Source organism: Motacilla alba, chromosome 3 (genome assembly GCF_015832195.1).
Source record: "Motacilla alba alba isolate MOTALB_02 chromosome 3, Motacilla_alba_V1.0_pri, whole genome shotgun sequence".
Taxonomy (NCBI): Eukaryota; Metazoa; Chordata; class Aves; order Passeriformes; family Motacillidae; genus Motacilla; species Motacilla alba.
Window position 1 is genome coordinate 109,598,837 of NC_052018.1, and position 26,349 is coordinate 109,625,185.

Genomic DNA, 26,349 nt, shown 5'->3' on the forward strand with positions numbered 1-26,349 from the left:
CCACAAGTCTCAGTTTCCTCTGCTGCCCCCGAGCTGGTGTAATTACAATAACTTATTCCTGTCCTTCCTCTGGAGAAGGAATGTGGCTCTTCAAGGGTGTAATTGGCATTACATCCACCCCACCCACTCGACTTTGATCGCTTCTTCCAGCTTGTCTGGCCCCTCTCAGATCAGATTAGGAAGCACTGGTACAAGTGTGTCTTTCATCCCAGAACAAATCCTTTGCTTTCTCTCTCTGTCTGTGGCATGGATGCTATAGAATATTAAAAGTTTCTTTTTCTTTGAAACCCAAATGTTCCATTTTGATGGCTGTTGTTCTTTCTGCTTTTGGTTTGGATAACAGTGGAGTCTTTCAAGGCACTGTGAGTGTCAGAACACAGTAGTGAGCTGTGAAATGTCACTGATGACCCTCCCATCAGACTTCCATTCCCCCACAGCTGGTAAGCTCAGGTTCTCCTGGTGCCTTCATCTCCAAGGAGAAACTGAACTGAAGTAGTTCAGAAGATGGTGTACCTTTCCTGTTTGGGCAGAGATGTCCCACTGTGTGTGCACCCACTTTGGCCATGCCTCATGGCTTCAGGAAAGGCAGCTCCTCCTGTTCCCAGAGCTTGCTGAGGGCCTCTGACAGTTGAACCCCCAGGGTACCCTGTGTTTCCATTCTCTCTCTCTCACCAGCTTGGCTCTAGATCCCAGAGAGAATCTGCAAAGGCCAGGAAGAGGAGATTATATGAAAACAGTCAAGGGGCCAACAAGGACAGTGATTTTCTTTATTTACCCTCTCTAAGGGCCCCCTACTCTAAGTTTTTCCATCCACTTAGGAAAGCAGGAGAGCTTGATCCCAGCCTTCTGGTCAGGGATCCTCTTTCTGCAGCTTTTGGAATGAAAAGAAAGCATCCAAGGATATCATAGCGAATGGCCTGCTGCATCTTGCAGCTCTGTCTGAAGTGGCTGGAGTGGGACACAGCTTCAGCCCATGTCCTGTGTGCTCTGCAGAGGCTGTGGTGGCTGTCACCCCAGTGCAGCTGCTCCTCTGTGCCCCGTTGTCCCTGCTGTCCTGCCCGGGGGACGTGTGCTGGAGCTCCTACTGGAACTGAGCATTTCCTCAATTCCAAAGCTATTCCTGCCGAGCGCTGCAAAAACCATCCGGAGCGCCGCTATCCAGGAAATCCGTGTGATTGCTCCCCGAGTCTGGGGGGCTGATAAGCCTCCAGAACAAAGCCTTGGGGCTGCCTGCACTGGGAGGGGCAGCAAAGGAAGCCTCTTTGCTTGCACAAAAAGCGGCTCTCCCAGCCGAGCTCCACCTGGAAGTCTAACAAAGGACCAAAACAAACAAGCACAAATATGTGCAGTGGCTCCGTACTTCCCATAGGGAGCTCTTTGTAGTTTCTGGTATTGTTCAGAGTGGGTTTTGCAGTGGTGCTTTTGAGCTGTTCCTGAGGAGACCCCGCTGGCCCTGCCCTAGGATGGTTCCCATCTCAATAGGGATGGCACAAGGGGAAGGAAAGTGCAATAGGGAAGAAACACTTCAGCACAACCTTTTAGTGCAGTTCAAAAGCAAGAATGAATGAGCATAAGGACATGGGGTAAGGGTAAGGGAAGGAGAAGGTGAGTTTGCATCAAGCTATCACCAACTAGCTTTTCCAGCTGGGGAGGTAGCTGGTCTTCCTGTGCAGCTTTCCCTGCTTGGGTGACTTCTGCTGCTCTGAAGCATTTTCTCCTTCATTTTCTCTTGAAAGAGCATTGGGGAACTGCCCCTCTCCATGTGCCTGCTCATGGCCTCTGATTCTGCAAGGGAGATTTAGTCTAAGGACAGTGGCAGATCTGGCACAAGTTGTGATCTGAGCCTGTTTTACATCAACTTTTGTATTTGTGCAACTTTCTGCTCAACAGAGAACAGAAGTAAGTTTTGTTCTTGCCCATTCAGAAGGGAGAGTGCCTTGTTTGCTGGAGCAATGAAAGAAGCTAAAACTGCCTTTCATATATCTCAGGATTCCTAGCAGTCAGTTGCATTCACACCATGTGTAAGATTTATTATTTCTGCACAGGCTTTGAAACCCACAGGCTTACAGTTAAACCACAAGTGGTTTTGTCAGTTTTCAGCACTGTCAGCATTCTCAGGGGCCTCTGGGAGTCAACCTGGGGACACCGGGCAAATTCTGGATTAATTTGTGTCAGACACCTCCTTGTGCTGAACAGATCTTACACTTACAGTGTAAGTCCTGTGTGTGAGACAGAACTCAAAGCCATTCTGAGTAACTGGAGTCTGCAGAGCAAACTATTCTTCCACCAACTGTTCTGGCAAATTAGTAAGAAGCATGTTAAGTGTGAATTCTTTAAAAGGATTTAGGGATATCTGAGCAAGGAGTTATTGATATTTAGGTACAGCTAGTCTGGAGGAGGAGAACAGACTAAATAACTTCTTAAAATCCTTTATTCCCGTTAAAAGCTCAGCGATGAAAACACAGGAATTCCTGTCTGTTTCAGCAGTGCCCATCCTCAAAATGCTTCTAGTTTGTTATGGTTCAGCCCTTTTCTTCAGAGAAAACTCATTGTCCAGTCTCACTCCAGGTCATCTTGAACAAAACAACCTTGGACAGTTACATAGCTCTAAGCACCAAAGATCATATTTGTTATGCTATGGCATCATCTGTTTGATATCCCTGCATGGTTTCCTTCAAAGTCCTTCTAGTCAGTATTTCCAACACTCCATGGGAGATATTTTTATTAGTTTTTTAAAATTTGGATTTTTTCAACATAAGAACTTCTCTACTTATCTTAAATCTATTCAAGCACCGTGAAAGTTCTCCTTTAAACTTTATAACTCGTGTCCTCTCCAGAATACATGAGTCTGTAATGTAATCTAGCCTTAAATCTCTGAAATCAGCCTGATAAAATCACCCAAGCAGTCCTTTGCTTCATTTTAACAACCTGAGTAATGCAGTGTGTTTGCCCAGGCGTATAAAAGCCAGCCAAGAAAGAGTGGAATCAAACCCAGGGATGTTTGCCTCATTAGAGAGGTTTTTCCTCAGGCACAGTTTGTGTCTTTTCCTTTGTGTTCCCTCTGTCAAAACTTCAGCCTCACCTGGGCTTGGACTCCAGGCTGTTGCTTTGATGGTTCCACGTGTCTTCCTTGCCATGCAATCCATAAATCATTTTCTTGACTACACCCATAGAGATGCTGCTTGCCTGGTTGATTGAAGGCAGCTGTTGAGGCCAAAGAGAAGCAAATTGCAGTCCTCTAAAGGGTTTTCTCCTATTCCTCTCCCTACAGACCTTTTGCCTTTATAGAAAATGTGTCTCCAAGTATTCCTTGTTTTTCTGAAGTCACTAAATTGCTGCCAGAGAGCTTGCTGTGGTAACTTACTGCAGATCAGGAAAAGTGGTGTCATAATCCAGTTGTCATCAACATGTGATTTATGGTCTTCTGGAGTATCATGAGTCCCTGGAGATCTCCACTAACATGGATTTATTTAGCTTTTGCCAGCATGCGCTGAGCTCATCTTATAAATTGCCACCCTTTAAAATAATTTCCAACTCTCAATCCATATTTATCTTATTACAAATGGCAGCAATATTTCACTTCAAACCCCTGTACAGTGCAGTAGGGATAAGCCTAGCACAATGAGCAGTAAATAACAATTGTTTCTTTACTCTGTCTCTTCCTTGTAAATTACCTCATAAATAATGAAAGGATGGAAGGACAGGGATAACGACTCCAAATTAAGCATTTTTAAAAACATGCCCAGAGGTACCTGGGGAATCAGCCTCATTCCATTTGAAAGACCCACCACAACCTTTGGGACTGCCAGCGTGACTCATTCTTCAAGGGGCAAATGGTCATGAATCAAATTAGGGCTTCTGGATTAACCTTTCCTCCTCTTCTGGCTGCTCTTAACCACTCTGAAAAGTATGTTCCAAGTGCTTCTGTGTGCAGAACCACACAGGGGTGCTGCACGTGCTTAAACACAGCCTTGGGAAGGTTCTGTGGCCCAGCTCAGCTTTGTGTGGGACAAGGAGGTGCTGAAGGTGTTTTACAAAGAGCATTCCAGCAGGTGCTTCCTGCAAGGGCCACACAACGTCATCTTACTGTTGCAATTTGCAATTTTCTTGTGTGCTTTGGCAAACAGCCTGAACTCTCCTGTGGGTTTAAAATGAGCGGGCCAAATTCTGTCCATAGCATGTTGTGAAACCCTGCTGACTTCAGAATGTTCTGTGTGTATTTAACGGGTCACAAAAACAAGGAGATGTGGAACTTCAGTGAGCCCATTAAATAACACGCTCCAAAATGTCCTTTGAAAGGCAGCAAAGGACACACACCACAAACTTACCAGCACCTGTAGTCCAAAGAGTCTCCAGAAACCAACAGTGACAGTTTCCATGAAATCCCTGTTTCATTTCCTTTCTCTATTGTTTTTTTATTCTGACCAGACATAGGAAGAACCGTGAAGCAGCCAGTGAACTTCTGATGAGACTGAAAGATAACAGGGATCTCCAAAAGTTTCTTCAGGATTGCCAAGAGGTAAATCACGCCCTTTCACTTTTACTGCTGAAAGCTGCATCCTGCAGAAGAGCATTCTTACTCCATATTTTATGAGGGCTGGAATGCTCAGTCATCCAGTAGTATTTAGTGTGGAGTAAACATAAAAAAAATCCCTGACCATACTGCTGCAGAAAAGAATGTTTTTTCTTTTCTCATGAAGATTTTCTTTTGTCATAGAAGCTAAAGACAAAGAAAACTGTCAAAAGCAGTGAAGATTTTCTGCTGTGATATAAATGATAACCATGTGGAATGTAGTGGGATTAGCAGTGTGCTTACTAAGAGTTTTGTCTGCAGCTGTACAGATGTTTGTGGCCTGATGCAGGGGATTTCAAGTGATTTCTAGCAAACATTCGTCAGAAGAATAGGAGGTTAAGAATAAAAAAGGAGCGAGATTAAGCTGTGTCATTCATGTGTGATTTACCTGATGGTTTACATGTGTTTGAAATTGTTAAGTATTATAACATTTGAAAAAAGAAATTCTTTCCAGATTTTCTAATCACTTACATGGACTGTTTACACTGAAGACAACATTTTAAAGTTTAGAATACTCTTGTTCCTAGCACAAGGAATTAATCAAGTAATTGTCAGGTTATTTCATGGAGTACTGGCAGATAACGAGCTTTGCATGTGAGGTTTTGATCAGAAACTGGGGAAGTGATATTTGCTGCTTGGTTGCCTGGATTCAATCTATTTCCCAGTATTGCATAAGCTGTCCATGAGCTTGCCTTCAATTGCTTTTTCCTTGGTAGTTAAAACATGACAGATTAGCAAAAAATCTGCTGTTATTAGCAACAGCTTCTTCCTTCCTCTGTGACAGCTCTGGTTCAAAGATCCCCTGGCTCTCAGGGCTCTCCTGGCCTCAGTGTCAGTGTGGGAGTGTTCCCTAGGATCTGGTCATTCCCCCTATATCACTGGAAGAAAAAGGAAAGCATAAAAGCTCTAGTGTTGCCTGCCTGAATGCCTTTTCTCTCCCTTGTTTCTCTCCAGCCACTAAAACATGGATGTCTCGACTGCACAGTTCAAAGACAAGCTTACAATTACCCAAATGTCAGGGATTTCTCTAATTCTCACATTAACTTTGGTGATAATTGAAGGGCCGTTTCCTGACAAAACTTAAAATTTACGTCAGTGTGGAGCCTGCTGACACCTCCTTTGGGCTGGAGGGTTTGTGGTGAAGCAGCACTGTCCTGTGGGGTGGAAGGGAGCCAAGGCAACACCTCCCCCTTGGCTTTTTCCTTAGCACTGCCTGTGAAGCTGAGAAAAAGGGAGCAGCTTTGAGCCAGTCCCCATTTCACCTGGCAATGATCCTTTGGCCTTCCTGCCCTCTGCTGCCTTAGGGACAGTTTCCCATCTGTCTGTAACCTGAGGAAAGGCAGAGGGTTTTCTGCAGCCCTTCCCTTCCCTTCCCTTCCCTTCCCTTCCCTTCCCTTCCCTTCCCTTCCCTTCCCTTCCCTTCCCTTCCCTTCCCTTCCCTTCCCTTCCCTTCCCTTCCCTTCCCTTCCCTTCCCTTCCCAGGGCAGCCACATTGTCACTGTCCCCCCTCACTGAGTGTGGCCTCCTGCCCCTTGCTCCATCCTGCAGAGCTGGGGAGGAGGGTCAGTGGCACTCCAGAGCAGTGGGATAATGCTCCTCACAGCAGCCCTTCACAGCAGTGATAAACTCCCCTCTGGGGTCACAGGTGAGGGAAAACAGCAGATTTTGTTGTGGTGAGGAGTCAGAAATACTGTCACAGGTTAGTCCTGGGGTGCTGTTTTTCTGCCTGTTTCTTGCACTCATCAAGATGAATGTGTAAAATAAATTTGCCAAGTGAACGAAATAGTGACAGCAGAAAATTCTGAGTGGAGGAGATGTGATAAGTGTTGCCATTTAGTTTTCTTTGACTTCCTGCTCTTTCTCAGCTCACCTTCAAGGGAAGAGTTTACAGCTGACCTTCCCTCTGAGTGCTTGGAAGGCCCAGCACTCTGGGCTCATTTCTCCAGGGACATGTTGAAAGCTCTTGGCAAGACTCTGCACTCCGAAGTTTCTGTCCGGAGTGTGCTGGCAGGGTTTGCCATGTGAGCCTCCCTGCAGGACGGGCTGGCAGCTTGGCTCCTGGCACAGTCTGGGAAGTGCAGTGGACTCAGAGCCTTTCCCCTTGCCTCGCTGCTGCCCCAGGCTCACAGGGATTTGTCTCTGCATTTCCCTTCCTTCCTGCAGGCTTGGCACTGCAGAGTGGCAGCCAAGAGCAGGAACAGGGTCTTGTGTACAGGTGCAAAGGATGGGAGGAAGCCTCATCCTCTCCTGGCCTTAACTTCTGGAGAAATAAATACTCCAAGTGTGATTTTGAGGCAATTTAGGGAACCGCATTATTTTCTGAAAGTCTACTTTCACACTCAAGGTACTGGTTTTTAGTGCCTGTAGTGGTTGCAAAAACCAGATTTTAGTAGTGAGCCCTTAAATACTTTATCTGCATTTCTGTGCTCTGAGGGGTTTATCCCAACAGGCCCTGGCTGTGAACCACATGCTGTCCCTGCCTTGCCTTCCCCAGCTGGTAACAGGAATGATCCAGCCTCTCCTTGGGAAGCACTTTTAAATCCCCAGAAGCCTTAATGCTGTGGCTGAGTAAAAGCAAACAGTGAAAGCCAAGCAGTGCAATTTGCAGAGCAGAGCAGCTGTCCCCTCCCCAGAAAGGCAAGAGTAAAACCACTAATTCTGGGTTATATCTTAATCTCCGTGTAGACTTTGACTGTTCAGCAGCACGGTAGCCTGTTCTAATGCAACCTTCTACCTACAGAGCTCTTCACTAACATGAGCGTTTTTCTGTTTAGACTTGATGGGAAGATCTAATGAAGAGTTTCTCTCATTGCTCTGAGAAGTTTTCCCTTTTTGGGGATGAGTGCATTTAAGGGACAATTGAAATTTTAAGGGGCAGTTGAAAAGAGGCTCATGAGTGATAAATGGAATTTGTTGCCCTGTGTCCTGAGCACCCAGCAGAGGCCTCTGTTCCTCTCCTTTTTGGGCTGCTTGCTCATCCAAGTGCTGTTCTAGAAACCAAGCTGAGATTTGTTTTGACATTTTCCGCTCTAAATATGCAGAAAATGGACCTTTTCAAATTCTGTAAACATTCCTGAGAATGTGGTTTTTATCCACACCTCAGGGATAGATGAAGCAGTCAGACTCACCCTGGGAGGAAATGCAATGTTGGCTGCTAGGATCATTTTCACATTCCATTTGCACTTGGCAAATCAACTGTCTCTTAAAGTATTGGTTTTCTCTAGTGGTGATATGGAAATTGTCCCCAGTGCCTTTGTACTTGCTGAAAATCAGACAGAAAACAGTCTTGGATTTTATATAATGGGAAAAGGAAAGTCTCCAGTACCAAAACACTCCTGGAGATTGGACAAATAAACAAATTACTTATGTAAACCTATACAGAGAAAAGACTGAGGGGAAAAGGTACAAATGTGCTGTGAATTAATGGTACAAAACCATCTCTAACAACCTCCACAAAACCATCTGACCATTAATACTACACATGTCCCTGTTTCTCTTGCAGTTGAACTGGGTGGGACCTGTGTGTTTGATTCAGCTTATCATAGAGGTGATTCCTTTCTGCTTGAATCAAGGCTTATTTATGTATTGGAGATGGATGCTAGGATTGAACTTTTAAAGAGGCAGGTCCTTGGCTGAACCCTGAGTAAATCCCTGAGTAAGAGCAGTCTCTGAATTCACACAACTCTTCTGTAGAGGCATCTCTTTATCCTTGATCTGGAGGCATTTTGCATTATTTCACACCAGGAATCTTTCCTCACACCCCCATGTATTTTCCTTTCCAGCTCTCCCTCTGGATCAATGAGAAGATGCTCACAGCCCAGGATATGTCCTATGATGAGGCGAGGAACCTGCACAGCAAGTGGCTGAAGCATCAGGCATTCATGGCAGAGCTTGCATCCAACAAAGAGTGGCTGGAGAAGATTGAAAAGGTAGCTAAAGAACATCCAAAAAATGCCCTTATCTTTGTCCAGACTGGTTGTGCACAGAGATGGGATCTGTTCCTCTGCAGAACTGGTCCTTAAATCACCCCACAGCTGAGATTTCTGGTGCATTGTGTCTCCATCCAACCCATTTTATTCTTCATTGATGTTAAAAGTCTTTTATCTAAGACATTGGCTAAGGTGCCAGTTCAGTTTTGTCTAGTCCTTCCTATCTGCCAGAAGGAAGGCAGAGCCTGAATTTCATACCCGAAGGGTAAGTGGGGCAAGTGTTGGGATTTGAGCCAATGAAATAGAAGCACTTCCCGGGAAATAACAGAATATAGAGAATAGCTGAGTTTATTCTTCTGTGCTGCTAAGCTGGCTTTCATTCGTTCAGAACTATAGCCAAGCTGCCTTTCCCCATGCAAAATTAGGGCATGAGGTAAAGAACATCCAATTTTGTGATTAATTAAGATTCACAGCTCTGTATCAAGTTATTTGAAGCCTTAATATGCTGTGATGAGCTGTACTTCCCCCCTATTTCTCCTGTGCAGCTCTGGAGCACTGAGGAGTCTCCTCTTTAGCTCTGACAGTGGGTTTCTGTTCAGTGTAAGTTAGCTTAATTGCTCATTTCCTCTCCCACTTTGGCACTCCATATCCCATTAGAGGCTTTTCTGTGATCTACAAATAGCAATACCCTTTAATGGTGTAATTAGAAGGCTGCTCTTGGTACTGGAAGTACTTTTTAGTGATGCTAATACATCCTTCTCCTTTGCCTCTGAAAAATCAGATTGCAGCAAAGGACCAGGGTCGTGTACAGAGTTGTACAGAGTCCCTGGATTAGCATTCATATGGAATGTGCTGGGTTGGGGGCAGCATTCCCATCTGCACCCAGCTGAAGAGACAGATAGGGATAATTAGAATGGAGACAATATTTCCCAAACTCTCCCAGCATTATGCTGTGTGTTCATGGTTCTCTGGTTCTCTGGCCCCCAGGAGCTGGGGCCTCAGGAAACGCAGTGTGTGCAGCTCTAGCTCCCTGCTCCATCCTGCCTGAGCCATGGCCCCAGGAGCTCCCTTTGGGGAACATGTGCCATGGAGAAGGGAAAGGAGGCATTGCTTGACCTTCCCATTGCTAAAAATCCCTCTTCCAGGCAGCAGAGGGACCTGGGAGCTGATGTTCTGGAAGGAGTCACTGGATAATTGGAGATAGAAAATGAGTGGTTGATGCTGCCAGCAGATGAGAAATCCTGAGTGCTTATTAATCAGGATAATTGCCCTAACGGGCTGTGAGTGCTCCCAAGGAGGTACCATTTGGTTGCTCTTTGCTTTGCAGGAGGGAATGCAGCTCATTGCTGAGAAACCAGAGACTGAGGCCGTGGTGAAGGAGAAGCTGACAGGTCTCCATCAAATGTGGGACGAGCTTGAATCCACCACCCAGACCAAGGCTCAGCGTCTCTTCGATGCAAACAAGGCAGAGCTTTTCACCCAGAGCTGTGCAGACCTGGATAAGTGGCTGAATGGTTTGGAGAGCCAAATCCAGTCGGATGACTACGGAAAAGATCTCACCAGTGTCAACATCCTGTTGAAGAAGCAGCAGGTAAATAGAACATGGGGTGCAGCAGGCAGGCAGCAGATACCTGCACTAAAAGGAACGAGCAGGGCAGGCTTTCAGTTTAGAAAAGAAAGAACTGCTTTTCTTTCTTCCTATTCTTTCTTGTATCTTTAAGAAGAACAAGAAATTCATCCAGCAACAAATCAGACAATAATTATTAACATGATAAATCCTCACTGACCAGCATCTGTTCTCCCTTCTGAGGAAGCTGTTGATACGCCCTCATTGTATGAACAGCTTTCATCCTGGTTTTCAGCACCCTTTTGCCATGTTTCTGTTTAGATGCTGGAGAATCAAATGGATGTCCGTAAGAAGGAGATAGAGGAGCTGCAAAGCCAGGCAAGGGCTTTGAGCCAAGAGGGCAAGAGCACAGATGAAGTCGATGGCAAACGCCTTACTGTAGAAAAGAAATTCTTGGAGCTGCTGGAGCCTTTGAATGAGAGAAAGGCCAACCTGCTGGCCTCCAAAGAGATCCACCAGTTCAACCGGGATGTGGAAGATGAAATTGTGAGTATCAAAGCAATCCTTGCTTTTTGCAGCTTGTGTGTGCCAACCTCTTTCTGCTGTCCCAAGTGTATCTAGGGGTGCTTGAAATCGTGTGTACTCTCTCTTTCAGTTGTGGGTCGGAGAGAGGATGCCCATAGCTACATCTACTGATCATGGACACAACCTCCAGACTGTGCAGCTACTAATAAAGAAAAATCAGGTAAGTAGGTGCTGTTAGAGCTCCATACCTGCTATTTCTCCTTAGTGCTGACTAATTTGGGAAGGAAATGTTTGGGGTAAAACAATGGGTGCTGTGGCATGACCACAGGTGGTGGCACAGCCCCAAGTTGTCCACATGAGCAGATGGTGTGTGTTTTGCTGCCCCTCTGGAGTTAAGACCCCTGGCTTGTATTTTCTTTTCATTTGTGCATTGTCTCATCAGTCAATTTTCTCCCATGCAGACCCTTCAGAAAGAAATCCAGGGTCACCAGCCTCGCATCGATGACATTTTTGAGAGGAGCCAGAACATTATCACAGAGAGCAGCCCCAATGCTGAAGTCATTCAGCAGAGACTTGCAGACTTGAAGCAGCTGTGGAACCTCCTCATCGAGGAGACGGAGAAGCGCCACAAGCGCCTGGAGGAGTCTCACAGGGCTCAGCAGTATTACTTCGATGCAGCCGAGGCTGAGGCCTGGATGAGTGAGCAGGAGCTTTACATGATGTCAGAAGAGAAAGCCAAGGTGAGCAGCTCCACAGTGACACTACTTTGGCCTCGATTGCTTTGCTGGAGGGAGGCAGGTGACATAATTAGATGTGGTGCTATGGAACGGTAACATAAACAAATGTAACTTCCTGGTGAAGCCTCAAGTGATCGTGGCTTCTACCTGTTCTGACATCTTTGAAAGTGTGCAGGATAGGCTGTGCTGTATGGGACCAGGGAAGCATCCTCACACTGCAGAGGGCAACTGTCTTCACTGCAAGGCCAGGATTGCCAGTGTGGTCCAGTTAGGTCCAGTTTTCTGTTAGTTTTGAATGACAGCACAATGCACCTGGCTGTGAAACAGGGCCTGGTGGTCAGTGAGGTGCTACCACTGTCACCAGCCTTGACTTCCAGTGACCATCAGCTTTGAGTCCCAGCTTCACACCATAACAAAGAGAATGTAAACTCCTGTTTTCCAAGGAGGTGTTAGTGCTGGAGCTTGTTTGTTATCCACATAAATGCACCACATTTCCTGCCCTGGTAAAATAAAGCTCAGCTTTGTATCAGGAGAACACGTTCCACAGGTGTTCAGTCTCTCATTAAAAATGGCTTGTTTTCTTTTTATCTATTGCAAATAGCTCACTCTGTATTGAAAAGATTTATTGACAATACCAGTTAACACTGAGAGTAGGAGGCTGATTTTCTTAGCTATAACAGTGCATAAAAAGTTTCAATTGGAACTTCTCCAGACACTTTAATGGAGAACCCATTGGCATGGACTGTGTAGGATTTCTTTTCTTTGCCCCATGCTGTTGTTGAGATGCCTGACAAGTGCTGTGATTTAATCTATTCCATGTTTCTGAGCCCTGCACCAGTGTTGCTCAAACACATAAAAAGGCCCCTAGAAGAGGAAACTCAACATACTCAATGCCCAACTGATATAATTTTGTTCTGCACCCCAGAGGGATTGATGCATTATCTCTTTCACTCATTATTTTGCTTTCTGGGGGTACTATTTGCTGTGACATCAACTGTGCTATACCTTTGGCAGAAGGACTTGTCTTTGAGCTGTACTTGGGAGCAGCTCCTTATAATTCTTCCTGTCATTTTCTGTCACCCTTACAGGATGAACAGAGTGCAGTGTCCATGCTGAAGAAACACCAGATTTTGGAACAAGCTGTAGAAGATTATGCTGAAACTGTGCACCAGCTTTCAAAGACCAGCAGAACTTTGGTGGCAGATAATCACCCAGAAAGGTATCAACTGCCATTTTTAATTGGATCATGAGTTCTTTTAGCAATTCAGTCCCTTTGGGTGGTTCTGACACACAAAGACCACCACAGAGAGTAAGTAGCTCAGAGGCTTATACAGAGGAAGAGGAGTTTAGCCTCACTTGGTTCAGGGTGTCTGTTGGACCACTCTGATTTGGCCAGAGACAGATCAGTATGTGTAGCTGCTGATTTCTGGTGGTTGTGGACATCTGGAGTACCTGTCCCCTGTGCAGGCTGCAGTGTCAGGTCTTGGCAGCACTGCTGAACCTCAAGGAGGCAGAGCAGTCCTCAGGCCAAGGTCCAGATCTGCTCTTCCAACCAACTTTAATGTCCAGCAGAGAAGGTCACTGTCATTAATCCTTCTGCAGTGCTCCCCAAGATCTGCCTCTTCTCTTTGAGATTCCAGCAGAATCAGAGCCTCGAATCAGATGTTTTAAACATGGGCACATTAACATCTTACTTTTGGTAAATTTATCTCACTTTTCATAAATTGCTTTCCCTGAGGGAGAACTCAGGAAGCTTAAGAACCATTTTGCTGTTAGAGCTGCAGCTCAGCAGACAGAATTCTCCACTGGCTTCAGCTCCAAAGCTGATTCGACTCCGAGGCTGATGTATTTAACTGCTCAGCCTGCACAGGCTGGAAGGTGGCCCTGGCCTAGGCCAGACACACTCTGCCTCCAGTGGAAGGTTGTTATTTAACTCTAAAGCACTCTCTTGTGGTCATGATCGCTTCTGATGAGAGCAGATTTCCTGCCTGAGCTGTCTGAGTACTGGAATAACATCATCAGCTTTACAAGGCAGATGGAAGGCACTTTGACAGCACTGTATGGCTCAGATAAAATAGAGGCAAAAGATACAGCAAGTAGAAATATTCATCCCTTGTGCAAATGCTGAGCTTTAAGGGGTAAGAAACCCATGAGTGCTGCTGAACTCTGAAGCAGAGTTTAACTGAGAAGGAACTGCTCCCTGCCTCAGCAGCTCAGATCCTGCCTGTAGCTTTGGGAGAAGACTCTGGTGTGATCTGTGTCCAGAAAAATGGAGAGCTGGATTCCAGCTCCCCTCTCTAAAGCCAGGGGTTTACAGTGCAGGACAGACAAGGTTCCCAGCTATTGCTGTCACCTCTGCTAGGAGAGGATTGGTCCAGCATGTCCGAGTTAAATTCCTGCTGCAGCAGACGTGCATTCTGTGGATTAAATACCTCGAGGGATGTTTATTCCTTGCAGTTTTCCCCGTTGGGTTTTGCTTGCAAAGGCAATGCAGACTCAGCGCTGTTTGGTTTTCCAGCGAGCGCATCAGCATGCGCCAGTCCAAGGTGGACAAGCTCTACGCGGGCCTGAAGGACCTCGCAGAGGAGAGGAGGGGCAAGCTGGACGAGAGGCACCGGCTGTTCCAGCTTAACCGCGAGGTGGACGACCTGGAGCAGTGGATTGCCGAGAGGGAGGTGGTGGCGGGGTCCCACGAGCTGGGCCAGGACTACGAACACGTCACGGTGAGTCCTTGGAGGGGCCTCTCTGGCGCTGCTCACAGCGGGTGGCTCGGCTCACTCGGCTCTCTCTGTAGCCACAGTGCTGCATGAGGCTCTTGCTGTGCCTTCCAGATGCTGCAGGAGCGGTTCCGGGAGTTCGCCCGGGACACCGGGAACATCGGGCAGGAGCGGGTGGATACCGTCAACCACATGGCTGATGAACTCATCAACTCCGGCCACTCGGACGCCGCCACCATCGCCGAGTGGAAGGACGGACTCAATGAGGCCTGGGCGGATCTCCTGGAGCTCATTGACACGAGAACACAAATCCTTGCAGCCTCTTATGAACTGCACAAATTTTACCACGATGCCAAGGAGATCTTAGGACGTATCCAAGACAAACATAAGAAACTGCCCGAGGAGCTTGGTAGAGACCAAAACACAGTGGAAACACTACAGAGAATGCACACGACGTTTGAGCATGATATCCAGGCCCTGGGCACCCAGGTGCGTGGTGGGTGAACTGTGGGTGTGGGAGCCTGAGCTGCAGAGTTTGCTGCTGCCCTTGGCCCCTCCGTGGCTGGGAGACAGAGTGCTGCCAGCTGCTTCCCACATGTAGTGCTGTGGGAATAACCCCACCTGCATCCTTTTCTTATCTGTCTGGCTGCTGCTCTGTCATTGCATTCAGTTGATTATCTAAAGTAGCAATCTGTAAGTACACGGGCTTCTGAACATGTTGGCAGTTGTTGGATGTTATTCCGTTTCCTGTTCTCGATTGAGGAAGAAATGAGAAAGGCAGAGAGCTTCTGTATTGATTTAAAGTACAAAATATGAAGGAATGTATAAGCCTGGTTGGCTTTTTGAGGTTTGGTTTTATTTTGGTTGTTCAGTTTAGGTTTTTTTGTTTTTAAAAGCACCAAAAAGCCCCAATCAACCCCTTTGTGCCAGGCACTGTTTATTTTTCCTTTCTGAGAGGCAAAGACCTACACAGAGGCTCTCTGTCTTGGTTATGAACCTCGGCATTCTAAATTAAATATGGCCTTTCTTGGTGCGTCCTAAGAGCAAAAGAGATTTAAAATCCACAGTTCAGGCTAAGATTTTTAAAAGCATCCAAACTTGATCCAATTCTGAATATTTTGAAGCTAAGGTGTGCCAAGTAGAAGGTGGCATCTGCTCATACAGCACAGGGGGGATTCTAAATCAGTATACAACATTCAGCTGCCAAAAGGAGAATTTGAGAAGGGAACAAGTTGCTTAAGGAATGGAGGAATTACAACTGACTCTATTTATCCCAGTAGGTCAGGAAAGAGCTTTCATGGCCCAGCTGCCCACCAATTCTCTGTTATGTTGCAATTTACTCTAAAACAAAGCAGATAGAGCAAGCATTTGATTTTCCAAGTGTTTTACTTTCAGAAGCTGTAGATTTTATACAGAAAATGGGAGACATTCACAAAACATCAATCCCAGTCTCTCGAAAAGGTAATTATAATCAAGACCCAAGTGAAGGAACATGTAATCACAGCACAGAGCTGTAGGGAAGGCACTTAGGATAATTTCTGGGTGAAACAGCCAGAGCACCAAGGTGGATCATTTTGAGAGGGGCATGGTCTCTGTGCCTGTAGGTAGAAGGCTGTTGATTTGATGTTAAAAAATTAATTATTAGACAAAAGCAAATTGAATGTTTCCTGGCTTGCAAAATATGGAAAATAGTCAGGAATTAGCATTTGCCATCCCAAGACAGTGTTTGAAAGGAAAAGACTTCTAATAGTAGAAGGTTCTTAACATTTTCACGTTTTCTTCTCTTTGAAGTCATTATCTACATTTTTGAAAAATGACCTCTGCAGTAGTGGTTTGGATACCGAGTTCCCAGGTGCTTTTGTCCCTTGTATGAGAGGAAGGGAATTTGATGATGAAAATGGTCCCCATTTGCCCTGACAGACACTTGATTTTGGCACCGTGTCTCGCAGTGAGTTCAGGCAGTGGCAAATCTTTGCTATTTTGGGGGTCCCTTGGCCCTACAGTGTTCTCTGGGGGGTAATACTGGCTCACGAACAGCACAGACCTTTGTAGTGTGAGCAGACCTAATCCATTTGCAGTGACTTTAGATAGCCCCTCAGGTGATGAATTAGCAGAGAAATGTCCCTGTATTTGTGACTCAGGAGTCACAAACCCACTGATGGCTTTGTCTCTCCCAACCTGCTGCAGGTGCGACAGCTGCAGGAGGATGCAGCGCGCCTCCAGGCTGCCTACGCCGGGGACAAGGCCGATGACATCCAGAAGAGGGAAAACGAGGTCCTGGAGGCATGGAAGGCACTGCTGGATGCCTGCGAGGGCCGCAGGGTGAGGCTGGTGGACACAGGAGACAAATTCCGCTTCTTCAGCATGGTTCGGGATCTCATGCTCTGGATGGAAGACGTTATCCGGCAGATAGAAGCCCAGGAAAAGCCAAGGTAGCGCAAGGCATCCCTTCTCCATCCCAAGATAAGGCTGCGGGTCACCTGAGGAACATCTGTAGGGCTCAGTATCACTGAGAGTGGCTTTCAGAGCCTGCTGCTGCAGCAACTTGCTCGTGTGGGTGGCTGCTGGAATAATTGCCATGGAAAATTGTACCCAGAGAGATCTGGTCTCACGCTGGGGTTATTTGATCTCTGATTCAGGCCAGAATGGTGCTGCTCCTTGGGAAAGGCTTCCTGAACTACAAAGACAATCTAGGAATCAATTTTTTCCATATGGAGTTGTGGGTCAGTTTTAAAAATGTAGCAGCTGTTGAATCCGAAATCTGTGTTTCTGGTCATTTTAGGGATGTTTCATCTGTGGAACTGCTCATGAACAATCACCAGGGGATCAAAGCAGAAATTGATGCCCGAAATGACAGCTTCACTACGTGCATTGAGCTTGGCAAGTCTCTGCTGGCCAGGAAACACTATGCATCTGAGGAGGTACCGTGCTCCCTGCATACAGCCATGGGCTCCTGGGGTTCTTTACAAGGGAGAAACCTGCCCTGTGTCACCCACAGAGGAATAATGACAAGTGTCACCTTAGGGACTAGTGCTCTTATGTGCTGTTGGGAAATCAGGGTACAACTTCACTCTTGCAATTCATGGTGGGTAACAGAGGTGACATCGAGATTTAAAGTGTCATTTTCAGCCCAGAAAATGCAAAGAAGTTGCTGCATTCTATTCTGCAGAGAATGCCTCTGGGATGGAAAGGTGTCTTCCTTGAGCAAGGGCCAAGGCAGCTGTGAGACAGCCTGAACTTCCTGAAGGGAAAGGGAATGCTGTGGAGAGGCCTGCTAGGGGAATGAGCAGGAAAATGTTTGTTGTGTAGGGACTACATTCAAGGAATATTAAGAGAACCATATCCAACTGCTGAAAGCCTTGGTTTATTTTCTGAGGCGTCTAGGCCACAGGACAGAGGCTCAGCCCTTGCTTCTCCTGCCTCCCTTTGGGGAAGGGAGGGTAACCAAACATTGTGAGGCACTTCCCTCTCAGGAAGGGGACAGCTTCTGCAACAGTCCTGAACAGCATTCTTATTATTATTTTGCATTATTCACTGGAAAAGGGCAGAAGATTCAATGCCTGATTGCACTATTTACATTTGTTTGCCCATTACACCCTTTTATCAAATACTCTGTGTGCTGTAGCTTTTAACAGACACTGAATGCTTATGCAAATGTGATATTTTAATGGAAATGTCACATTTATTTATACTTGGAAGAGAAAAACAGCTGTTGTGTGCACGGTGAAGTCACTTCCTGAGGAATTTGTGCAGTGTCTGTCAGTGCAGGGTTGGGGGGAACTGCTGCCTGGTGCTTGTGTAACACCCCTGCTCTCTGCTCTCCATCCAGATCAAGGAAAAGCTCCTGCAGCTGACAGAAAAGAGAAAAGAAATGATTGACAAATGGGAAGACAGATGGGAGTGGCTGAGACTGAGTAAGGACACCCTTGGATTTCTTTTGGGCTGGGCCTTATCTGACTTCATTGTGCCTTTCTGAGCAGTGAAAAAAACCTGCAGCTCCTCACTTTTCTGTTACAGTGCTTGGAAATGTGTTTGTGCTGGAATAGCAGCAAGGTTCACACCTGTTTGTTGTTAAATAATGAATTTGAAACCAAGAAACCCACATCAAAGGTCTTGCTCTATATGATCAAATTTGGAGCTCGGTGCACTAGCTCTACTGTATTTGCAGGTGTCACATTCCAATTTCTATGCTGAATTAGGTTACAGCAGATTAGAACAAAAACACCACACTAAATTTGCAAAATGAAACTTGCATTTCTCCTAAAGCAAAGCCAATAGGAGAAATGTCAGTCTTTTCAGTGACCAGTTTCACTGAACTTGTCTAAGGGGAGCACTTAGCCAAGTGCATGTACTTTGTTCCCTGAGCTGGTTTAGGTAAATCCCAAAGCTGCCTGATGACTCCACGATGCTCTTCTTTGTGACACTAATGGCACTGACCCCTGTGCCCTCTCTGCTCAGTTTTGGAGGTGCACCAGTTCTCCAGAGATGCAAGTGTGGCTGAGGCCTGGCTGCTGGGACAGGAGCCCTACCTGTCCAGTCGTGAAATAGGGCAGAGCGTGGATGAGGTGGAGAAATTAATCAAGCGGCACGAAGCGTTTGAGAAATCTGCAGCTACCTGGGACGAGAGGTTTGCAGCGCTGGAGAGACTGACCACGGTGAGTGTCTGAACCTCCCTGGCCATTCCTGGTGCTTTGGAACAACTCCCAGCATCACCAACTTGATCTCCATTTTTGGTTGTTTGTTGATCGACCCCAGCCAGCCACACAGAGCCTGAAGTTCCCTATTTCCAGCCATACTAAAAAACCCTCTCTGGTTAATTTGAACTCAACAATCTGCAAGGAAAAAGCCTAAAAGATAAATGACCTTAAGAGTCAGCAGGAGCTGTCTCAGGCCTGGGAGTGATGACCCAGAAGGAAATTTCTGAGCTGAACAGTTTGCTCCAGCCTTCTGCTTTACTGGTTGGCCAGTTATTTTTGGTTAAAGGTGACAGTGGTGGAAAGGGGGCAATGACAATGATGTTTGTTGTGTTGTGACTTCTCCAGTGCAAGGCTGTATTGTCCCCTAGGAAGACAAAATGAGCAAAAAAATCCCCAAACCCCAATTTGAACACAACTGCAGTGCCAGTCATTAATGCTTGGAGAGTATTTCACCATATTTGGAGAACAATTTGGCTTTAGACACTACAGTTGAAGTGGCCTGGGTTTTCACACACACTTGAGTGTCACAGCTGCAGACAAAAGGAATTGAAGTTTCTCAGCATCTTCACAAATCAGGCTGGTTTTATGGAGATGGGTGATTTCAGGGATTCAGACAGGAAACGTTTTATTTCTGTGTTTGGCAAGCAGACAAGAAGATGTCACTTCTGGATATTTTAATAACTTGGGCTGTTTTCTTGTTTGTCTGGGTTTTGTTCTAATAGAATGAGTTGGAAAATAGACATGGCCAGTGGAGAGCTGCTGTCAGAGGGTCTGATGCTGATGCCCTCCCTAACAAATTCAGTACCACAAATGCTTTTAAAGACTGATGCCTTCCAGTTTTATCCCCATTCACTTTAATTTCAGTAATGTTTCAGAAAAACATACAGAGTTGTTGGTAGTTTCTAGAACACCCCACAAAAAATGAGCAACGATTTTAAATGAAAAATGTTTCCTCTCCCAGCTGGAACTGCTGGAAGTGCGTCGGCAGCAAGAGGAGGAGGAGCGGAAGAGGCAGCCGCCCACTCCGGAGCCCAAGGTTGCAGAGGATGGAGACTCCCAGCAGCAATGGTGAGCTGGACTCTGCACTTCCCTTGGGGAACCCTTGGGCTGAAAATGTGCTGTTAAAGGAGAGGAGGCTGTATGGGTTTGTAACATGACCCTTGTTAAAAGGCTTGGTTGTTTATGGAGACAGGACCTCTCCCGAACCCCTGAATTCCGTGCCAGGTTCCCATTTTCCAGCTGTCACTGCTGAGGCATCCCTGGCCCAAAAATGGGAATGCTGCTTTTGTCCCCGGGCAATGAATTGCAGTTTCTGAACCAACTTGGCTTTTTTCTTTAATGAGCATCGTGTACAGATTTTAAGCCGTTTATTTAATTGCTTATGTGATAGGAGGAGGTTTATTTATAAGGTAACTGTCAGTAAAGTCTGGTTAAATCTCACCTCACACTGGGCCTGAGGATTTTAGGAACATACTTGGATTTCTTAAATTAATATTCTGTAAGAAAATCTCATTTTGTTGAGCAAGGTGGATGACTTCCAAGAACCTTATACAATTTCTTTTCTTCTTCCTCTCTCCAACAGGGATGGGACAAAAGGAGAACAAGTTTCCCAAAACGGTTTGCCCTCAGACCAGGAATCTCCACGGGTTAGTTACCGCTCCCAAACCTACCAAAACTACAAAAACTTTATTAGCAGACGGACAGCCAATGACCGCTCGTGGTCTGGACTGTGACCCACAGAATCACTTGCAGCAACAGAAACCTTTTTTCAGTATGGTTTACTGGTACTGGTTTAATCTTTTGGCTTCAGATTTCCCTGCTGCTTTTCTCTTCCTTCCCATCAGTTGACTTTTATTTAATTAGCAGCCCCTTGGACATATATTTGCTTCACTTTAATCTTTGTTTATTTGAATCTCCCCACTGACACTCAGTTGCTTTAAGGTGACACATTTATTTCATGTTATTTACTGTGAGTTTTTCATGTCGCTAATAGTATTAAGATTTTCCAGCGAAAGCGTCCTTTATATGAGTAATTGAGATGTAATGAGATTACATCCTAATGAAGAAGAGCACTAGGACCTGACAGGTATGACGCATCGAGTTATACTAACAGGTCTCAGCACGGCAACTTTATTAAATCAGCTGCATTAGCAAGAGTTATGTACCAGGCCAAAGATAATCCACATGAGTGAGCTGGGCAGGAAGGGCTGGGAGGGGGGGAGTGTGACTGTGGACAAATAAAAGCCTTAAGGTTAGTTTGTATAACATTCCATGCAGAATGGACTCATTGACTGCGGAGACAAATAAACGTGAAATAAACCATTCAAAAAAACAGTATCTAGATTTATCTGGGAGCTTAGTCCTCGTGCAGAGTCGTGATCTTGCTGTGTTGGGGCCCCATTTGGCCCCAGTCCTGTCCAGATGGCACTACAGCAATTTTATTTCTGGGCACCAGAGAGGCAGGGGTGTAAATGAGAGTAGGGTGTAACCCCTTGGGGAGAGGATGTGATGCTTTCCTTTAAAAACTAAATAAAATACACTGTCTAAGATCCCAGCTCTTTATTTTACATAGGTGCAGGCTGAATGCTCCATGCCTTACTTGCTTCTTGACAGGGGGTGTCCCAGTGGAGTCAGGATGCATGCCAAGAATCCTCACGTGCAGCCATGACAACGCCAGTAAATGTCTCTGGAGTTAATGCAGCACGGGAGCTGAATCTGGCTCTCCTCCCCACCCCTTCCTGCAGAGCCTCCTTGTTTCAGTTAAAGCTTTGAGTGAAAGGACGCTTCTCTTTGTTGCTGAGCCTGGCTCTCTGGGGTCACACTCCGTGCAGGAAAGGCTCCTGGCAGGCTGGGATCTGTGGATATCAGGGCTCTTACAGTGCTGCAGAGCAAACACGAGTCCCAGCCGAGGGCTCTGGCAGGAAATGCCTTTCAGCACAAGTTTGGCTTTAAGAAGCCCATCCTAGTTAGGTCAGAGTTTGCACACAGACTCTGCCAATGCTGCCCAGAACACCGCGGTTCCTTTCTCTTTCTGGAAATAAAACCTTTTGGTTCTTCTTTAGCATTCAGTCCTGAAGTGAGCTGTTGTACATTCTAATGTTTATAAATTCTCTACAGTTGTGGCAGGGAATGTGAGGTGATCTTCAAGCACATCCCAGATAATCATCTTGTTGGTTAGCACAGCCTTATACATCACCTGTTTGCTTCTTTTGAAATTTTATTTTATTGCCATGCTACACGATGCATTTCCATGTTCATCTTTGCCATCTGCACTTCAGTCTTCCGTGAGAACTTCCGAGCTCAGTTTGTTGAGTCCTGTGTTGCGATACCTTGGGTGTACAGAGCTGTGTCAGTGAGGCACAAGATGTGCTGCTGTTGGTCAGAATTTTGGTTTCTGACAACTGGCTGAGCAGTGCAGCTGGATTGTTCTGTGTGGGCTGAGCTTGTGAGCTGAGAGCGGTGATTGAAAGGATGTGCTTCAGTAACTGTACTTTTGTCTTTCCACTTCATGATGCATGTTTTGTTTTTGTTTTTTTTTTTCTTTTGTCAGGATAACAACATATAGCTTCTTAATGCTTTTAAAAATTCCATATGAATTTATGGGGATGCTCTGGTTGCTGTCCTGTGCCTCAAAAGTGTGTCAGTTCCCAGGGCGGGATAGCTGTAGCTTCAGACTCCACCATCTGCAGAGCCTTCACATGTATTTTGGTGAAAAAAGTAGTCTGTAGAAGGAATTTATAGAGATAGATTTTTAAAATTTGTATTAGTACACTTACGTAAAATTTCCGCTTTTATGATGATGAAGAAAAAGTAAGTCATTGATTAAGGTCATCATTTCAGGCACTAGAAGAGTAGGATTTCACCTATTTATTGCAGCCTGTGGGCCTGGCTGAAGGCATTAGCAAGGTTCTTTTGACAGAACAGACTAGAGCTTGGCATCTCTTTGCATCTGAACCAGGCAAATCATCTGGTTCTTCAGCCGTGGGGCAGAGCCTTGAGTCGATGAACTGAGCAGATGTTGCTTCAAGCAAACAAGGGGCACCTGTGTCATTGTCACCACCTGTCTTGTTGCATGTCCCAGTCCTGCTTTAAAGATTTCCAGAGTAGCCTGTAGCCACTAAAGCACTTCCAACTAACCCCTCAGGCCCCACTGAGAGAACTGTATCATGTACACGAGAGCTGTGGTATTGTAACAGGAGTTTGCTGTTGCTGTTTGTCCTCCGTGGCGTTGTCTCCGCATGCCCCACGCATGTTTCCATTAAAGTGTGTTCAGCTCCTGTTTTTTCTCCGTTTTCGTGGCACATCCTTCGCAGAGCTGTTCATGATTTATTTTGCTTGTTTTCTGTTAATTGTAGATAACACGTGAAAGGAAATAAAACCTGAAAGAGCATCAGAAAAGCTTTTCATAGCCCTTTTACAACTGGTAGAATTTGACGTAGAAGGTGCAGGTCTGATGATGTAATTAAAGTTGCTTTTCAAAGCCACAGGGCTGCAGCACTGAATTCCATATTATTTCCCATAAAATCTGTTGAGCAGCTGTGCAGTGGCTGCTGGTTTGAAACTGGTCTGGTTTACCTCAGATTAGGCATTCTAGGTACCCCCAAAGCAGCCCTGTTTTCGCATCTGGCTGGTACTGCTCCAGCAAATGCACTGCTTTCTGTGTCAGTGCAGGGGCCAGGTATTTCTGGGGAGTTTATTTAAGTTGTGGAGACAAGTTCCCGTGGGCTGTGTGATTCCTCAGTGCTGGTAAGATGTGTCAGGTCCATCAGACAGGGCTCTAGCCAGCAGCAAAGAGGAGTTTGAGGTTCAGGAGCTGTCACTGGACAGGAAGGTGTGCAAATGGCTCTCCTTGTTCTTGAAGGGCTCTGTTGGCCATGGGTGGTTGACATGGGTGACGAATGGTGACTCAGGGGTTGTTCATTCCACTACCTGTGTTCTGGCCGTGTTTGGATAAACTTCAGCCTCATCTATTTACCCTCTCCCCTGCTTTAATGCAACGTTTTGTTATAATTTGAGATTGGGGTACAAGTAGTGAGGGTTGATGGCTTAGATTGATCCTAATTGTGAAGGAGCAGTGTAAGGCTATGTGTCTTTAGGGACAGGGTAAACCAGATCTGACTGAAGTGCAATGTGAGCTGTGATTCTCTCCCTGTTTAAGGGCGTAGTGTCTGTACTCTGGAGGTTTAGGTTGCTAAAGGCAGTTAACCAATCCTTCCCATGGTCAGAGCAAGCTGACACTCAGATCTTTATAGGCCAATGGTGAGGTACAAGGTGTGAGGCACAATAATGGATACTGGGCAGGTATAAGAAGTTCTAGCAATCAGTGGCAAAATTGAGTTTGTTGCATAATAATTTGGCTGCTTTTGATTTGTCCAGGCCATGTGCAGAAGTAGGAATGTCTAATTATTGTGCCATTCACAAAAACCTGCTTGTCTGCATAAAACCAGTCCAGAATGTTTGTAATCTACTAGAGCATTAGCAGCACTGAGCTTTAGTAACTTGCTAATAATAATACTACACACTGGTTGTGTAACTCCTGAGCTGCTACCAACGGCTCTACACGTCAAAGTAATGGTACAAGAAAAAAAAAAAAACTGGGACCAAGCTGCATTTCAAAAGCTTATAGCCATTAGGATTCCAATTTAAATGATTTTTGGATGAATGGCTCCTGAAGACGTCGCCAGCTTGACCAGTGAGAGCTGCTGGAAACACGGCTGCTCTCTAGGCTATCGATCCCAGGGCGCCAGGCAACGCGACCAACAAAGCAAGTGATGGGCAAGGCCTTGGTTCTGTCTTTGTTTGGGGGTAAATAGCTGTGTGATGCTGTGTGACTGTGGTGGTTTTCAGTTCCTTTAACCAAAATCCAATCCACCTAATAACGCCAGTCTGAACCAGACCTCGATCGATTGACACGTGACCTCATTCCCCTTGTCTTTACGATCCAATATCCTAACTGGGATGGTGGAGATGCATGGTGTAATCTTTCTAATTTCTGCATGTTTTGATTTTGTTGTGTCACTAGGGGAACGGGGAAAGCGGGAAAGGAGCTTTTACAGAAACAAATCAATTGCACACATTTTTGTAAATGCTCCTGGGCGATTGTGACATCTTTCTCTGCTGACTCATAGTTAATACCTTTTATGGACCTTTAATGCCCCAGTAATGCCATAAATGTACTTAAGGTGGCTGATGTGTATAACTTCTACTGTTCCTCTAGGTTTGCAGAAAGTGTGATTGTTACTGTTCCAAACATTTGAGTACTTAGCAACAGAATTAAATGCTCTCATTCTAGGAATAACAATATATAAAAGAATTGACCAGCAGAGCAAAGCACAGTAAAATTCACACTGATGTTCAGCTGCTTTTATTTTCCCGTCTCTCCACCTATAAAATGGGTACTAATCCATTCCTACCTTCTAATTTCCTTGGCCTCCTGTGTCTCCATGGAGTGCGAGAAAGAATTTACAGGCCTGTGTCATTGTCCAGGCAAAGTTTATACACAGCCACGTTGTGCAGGGAGACAGATTAACTGCAGAACGCCTCAGTGCTGGGGGCTTCTGGCTGAACGTGTTCTCCACTGTTCCTAGGTGGCAGAAACTGCAGAAACCAACGAAATGGTCAATGGAGCTGCAGAACAGAGGACGAGTTCCAAAGAGTCCAGTCCCATTCCTTCCCCGACGTCCGACCGCAAAGCCAAGAGCGGCGTTCAGGCTCAGACTGCTGCAACCCTCCCGGCCAAAACGCAGGAGATCCCCTCAGCCCAGATGGAGGGCTTCTTACACCGCAAGCACGAGTGGGAGACACACAGCAAGAAAGCCTCCAGCAGGTACAGTGCCCGATGTGGAACACAGGCAGGGCAGCCCAGGGCTCTGCCCAAGATGGCACACAACCATCTCCAGCCTTCTCTCGGCTCCCAGAGACCTGCCAGGCTCCTGTTGCTGTAGGGTGGGGCTGCAGGGCTGAACATTGCACGTGGGGAACTGCAGTCTGAAGATATTTGGTACAAAAGGCAGTGTCAGCCACATTTCTCAGGTGGAAAACTGAGGCAGAGAGATACCATGACTTTCCCAGTACACATGATGGATTTGTGGCAGTATGGGATTTGATTCCAGATCTCTCAAGTTGTACGTTACCACAAGAAAAGAAAACCACGTAGGTGTGAGACTAGAAATGTTCATATTCTTCTGACATTTTCTATTTGCACATTACCACTTTCCACCTACTCTGTAATCTGTTCAGTATGAACAGAGGACGATTGGTGCACCACAGTCAATTCCATTCCCAAGGAATGTCCTGCAGGTCTCAAACAGGCAGAACTTTGAGATTTGTCTGTGCTGAAAAAGCTGACTGAGGTCCTTCGTGACCTGAGACAGCTCTTGAAACCAGATTTATGACTTGGCTGACAAGAGAAATGTTCACAGCAAATGCTGAGCTGCAGCAACATCTGTGGGATTTGGTAGGAGCCAAAGCACTTGGCAGAGCTGAGATTTCAAATGAGTACAGCAGTACCAGGATTTTTGTGCCACTGGAGTTGTTCGCACCAGACAACACTTTGAGGCAGTGACAGCCACCAGTACCAGTGTCTGGGTATTCCTATTTCCAGT

The 26,349-nt window shown here is 45.9% G+C and overlaps 1 protein-coding gene across 6 annotated transcripts in view; it reads left to right on the forward strand.

Moving 5' to 3' along the window:
* Positions 1-26,349, forward strand: part of SPTBN1 (spectrin beta, non-erythrocytic 1) — a 116,203-nt gene that overhangs the window by 85,913 nt on the left and 3,941 nt on the right. For all 6 annotated transcript variants that reach the window (XM_038130449.1, XM_038130453.1, XM_038130450.1 and 3 more), the window contains 16 exons: positions 4,429-4,519; positions 8,356-8,502; positions 9,830-10,093; positions 10,391-10,615; positions 10,725-10,814; positions 11,056-11,334; positions 12,420-12,550; positions 13,850-14,054; positions 14,163-14,537; positions 16,236-16,480; positions 16,831-16,969; positions 17,878-17,962; positions 18,507-18,703; positions 19,707-19,813; positions 20,328-20,391; positions 25,333-25,571. In XM_038130449.1, the coding sequence (XP_037986377.1) occupies positions 4,429-4,519; positions 8,356-8,502; positions 9,830-10,093; positions 10,391-10,615; positions 10,725-10,814; positions 11,056-11,334; positions 12,420-12,550; positions 13,850-14,054; positions 14,163-14,537; positions 16,236-16,480; positions 16,831-16,969; positions 17,878-17,962; positions 18,507-18,703; positions 19,707-19,813; positions 20,328-20,391; positions 25,333-25,571 (2,883 nt within the window). The remainder of the gene's footprint in view (positions 1-4,428; positions 4,520-8,355; positions 8,503-9,829; positions 10,094-10,390; positions 10,616-10,724; positions 10,815-11,055; positions 11,335-12,419; positions 12,551-13,849; positions 14,055-14,162; positions 14,538-16,235; positions 16,481-16,830; positions 16,970-17,877; positions 17,963-18,506; positions 18,704-19,706; positions 19,814-20,327; positions 20,392-25,332; positions 25,572-26,349) is intronic.